Source organism: Bison bison, unplaced genomic scaffold (genome assembly GCF_000754665.1).
Source record: "Bison bison bison isolate TAMUID 2011002044 unplaced genomic scaffold, Bison_UMD1.0 scf7180017864295, whole genome shotgun sequence".
NCBI lineage: Eukaryota > Metazoa > Chordata > Mammalia > Artiodactyla > Bovidae > Bison > Bison bison.
The window spans coordinates 1621011-1624618 of NW_011494867.1; the positions used below are offsets into that span (position 1 = coordinate 1621011).

General features: G+C 45.8%; 1 protein-coding gene across 3 annotated transcripts in view; it reads right to left on the reverse strand.

Moving 5' to 3' along the window:
- The window catches only part of WDR59 (WD repeat domain 59), an 80781-nt gene that overhangs the window by 8172 nt on the left and 69001 nt on the right, over positions 1-3608 (reverse strand). For all 3 annotated transcript variants that reach the window (XM_010850741.1, XM_010850740.1, XM_010850742.1), the window contains 3 exons: positions 2418-2530; positions 746-896; positions 578-650 (listed from right to left, as the gene is read on the reverse strand). In XM_010850741.1, the coding sequence (XP_010849043.1) occupies positions 578-650; positions 746-896; positions 2418-2530 (337 nt within the window). The remainder of the gene's footprint in view (positions 1-577; positions 651-745; positions 897-2417; positions 2531-3608) is intronic.

Genomic DNA, 3608 nt, shown 5'->3' on the forward strand with positions numbered 1-3608 from the left:
GTTACATAGACCTTTACGGCCAGGTGGGACTGGGCTCAGCTTCACTTCCCTATCCTGAAGGAGGTTCGAGGTGGAGGGTGTGGGGGGTGGTAACAGGAAGTGGTAGGCGATGGGGAAGGGGCTTGTGCAGCACAAAGGATAAGGGCTGGGGCTGGCGATGGACAATGGGAAGGCCCACTGCCAGTTCCTCAAGGTCACAGGATGGGAAGTAACCAAGCAAGGCAGAGAGACTGCAGAAACCAGCGTGCTCAGACACAAAAGCCCATGTCTCAGCCCTTGCTGACTGGTATCTCCACCATACTCAGTTTAAAGGTCAATGAGGGGACTTCCCTGGCAGTCCAGGGGTTAGACTTGGCACTTTCACTGCTGGGGCCTGGGTTCAGTCCCTGGTTGGGAGACTGAGACCCTGTAAGGTGCACAGTACAGCCAAAAATTAAAAAGTAAATAAACACATACAAGGCAATGAGAAACAAGGGAAAATATGAAGAATATTCATCAGCTAAAGATCACATATTAAATCACACACCACACTGAAAGTATAAAACCCCAGCATGGGCTAAGGCAGCTCCGTACTGACCTATGTTCCAGCCACCAGTGTTGAACCCCGGGTCGGACAAGCTTGAGCAGGAGCCTGAGGATGTAAAGCTGGGCTGCAATGAAAGCGGGAGCAGCGTGAGGGCGCCGCTTCCCACGACGGCTGACCTTTGCAAAAAGCCAGATTCAGGCCAGGAAACCCCCAGCTTACATATCGACTGTGGGACACCACAAGGTTAGCTGAGCGGCTGGGAAAAGGCCCGAAAGGGTTTGGTATCCCCTGCGGTCGAGACTGGGCTTCGAACACGCTGCAGAGCATGGCCAACGTCTGCACGTCCCGGAGCCGGCAGTAATGAGCCAGTCTGGAGAGAAAGGGGCATGGGAGAAGTCGTGAGAAGGCACGGGGGAATGATGACTGTCGCGACTGCGGCAGGTCGTTCCCATTGGGGAAGGAAGGGAGAGCTGATTTAAAAACTAACTTTATTGAAGTGTAGTTGACTTACAACATTGTGTTAATTTCTACTATACTGCAAAGTGCTTCAGTTATACATATATACACATTCTTTTTCATATGCATTTCCATTATAGTTTATATAGAATGGATAAACAACAAGGTCCTCACTGGATAGCACAGTGAACTATATTCAGTATCCTATGATAAACCATAAAAGAAGAGAGAATTCTTGATTTTGCCTCAAAAGCCCCCATCAGGAACAAGAGCTTTCTACAGACCCAGCAGCTTGATCGACTTGTTTTGGAATAACACATATCAGAGTATCACACACGACCTAGAACCCATCTGAAAGCTCCTGGTAGGCATCCAGGCCTGGGCTCAGACTTGATGAAGTTTCTCCAAGAATTAGGGAGACTCAACTCACATCTGAGTGAGGCCTCCCCAACTCCAGGGAGGCATCACACTGCTTTCTAGGGGTTTCCTAGTCCTCCATTCATATAACCTAAGGCTACATGAAAGTGCTCAGAGAAATGGAGAGCAGGTCAGACTCCAGAGGTGGCATTATGAGTCTGAGCTATTAAATAAGAACAACAGGGAACAGTTTTATTACCTCTTAGGTCCTCACTTCCCCTTTGCTCCTTTCAGGACAACTGCCCCAGAAGGTGAGGTAGAGATCCCAGGAACTTGGCCTTTGCAATGGAATAGTATCGATACTTTCCTAACAAGCAAAGTCTAATAGTTTTAAGGTGTTTTCACACTTTCTCATGAGCCTCCTAGGAAGTGGGTAGAACAAACATCATTATCCTGTGTTACCACGAGGCACTTGAAGAGTGAGCAAGCATCCCAGATCTCTCCTCAAATAGGTAAAGTGAACCTCCACCTGAAGGAAGGAGAGCTTCTCCATCTCTCTTCAGGACCTGGGCCTCCCTGTCGTGGAGGCTCCAGTGATTTTTCCTGGCTATAAATCATTTTGCACGTTGTAGTTCCTGTTAGTCATACTTTAGTGCAATAAATCAAACTCAGTATTTTCATAAACCATCTAGTAGGGTGAACACATCGTGGCCTTTGGAAAACACAAATCCAACATACAGTTCTCTAACCTGCTCTCAGGGGCGAGGTTCTACAGCACCTCAACAAACTTTTTACCTCAGGAGCTCTGTGTTCAGACAGATACGATTTCTGGGACAAAGCATAACTCTCTCAAGGATATCTGAGTCTAAAATCGTCATTATAAATGACAAATATTATATAGTTCCTCCTGTTCTAAGGAATCAGTTCCGCACAGAAGTTACTGCAACTTTAAAAGGAAAGGTCTCACTTCCTCTTCTCATGCCTCAAGGCTTTGTACTTTAGACAATAACACTGAAAGCGTTTACAGACCTAAAAGTGACACCATTCATTTTCCTCACGTTTAGCTCTCAAAACCTACAGGGACTCCAGCAGTTGTCGCCCAAATGGATGTCGAGCCCAGGGTGTTTCCAAATCTGGGTCAGACTTCGGACCAAGGCAAAGATCCGTAGCTACTGTGGCCAGCGACCAAACCTGGACAGATCAAAGAGAAACAGCCACACTCAGACTGGGGAGCAGAGGATCAGGAACCAGGAAAGAACCACCCCTCCTCCACCACCTCCATACACAGCCTAATCTGACTCTGTGCGACCCCATAGACGGCAGCCCGCCAGGCTCCCCCGTCCCTGGGATTCTCTAGGCAAGAACACTGGAGTGGGTTGCCATTTCCTTCTCCAATGCATGAAAGTGAAAAATGAAAGTGAAGTCGCTCAGTTGTGTCCGACTCTTAGCGACCCCATGGACTGCAGCCTACCAGGGTTCTCCATCCATGGGATTTTCCAGGCAGGAGTACTGGAGTGGGGTGCCACTGCCTTCTCCGCCTTGCTACTCTGGGGGCGGCCAAAGCTGGGAGCTTATTGAAATGCAGAGTTTGAGGCTATGCTCCAGACTTATTGAATCAGAATTTGCATTTCTGCAAGATTCTCAGGGGACTTGTACCCCATCTGAAAAAACCTAGCCCTAAAAACTTTTATGAAGCAGACTTCAGAGAAAGACACTATACAGTAACTTCCATCGGTTGCCTATTTAACCAATGACTTGTGTGTCTTTTTCTGCTGCTTCATTAGTGAATTGGCAGGGGAAAAAAAAAATGCATTCAATATCATACTGAAGATCTGTCCTTTCTCCAAATAATGAAAAACTTTTCATTATGAAAATTTTAGTATACTCTCTGAAGCTACAGAAAAATAGGCCAAGACCCAGCTTTCTTTTTGTTGACATCAAATGTGAGGAGTATCTCCAAATTTGAAATCTCACGGGGCTTGGACTCATCAAGCAGAAACTAAAATCCATAAGGTGTCTATTAAATATAAGATTTAGCACACCCAAAATACAAATACATCACACCATCAACAGAGCCCCCATCCCCTCCATACCTATAAAAATGGAATATATTTTTGGAAAATTTTTCTTACTATTATATGCCCACTAACTGGAAAACACTATTAGACTCTGATAGAAACTCGAAAGGAAAAAGACACAGACTTTCAATCAGGAGTTTAAAACAGAAGAAAAAAATAAGCAAATAAAAACACTGAAAAACAGGAACAGA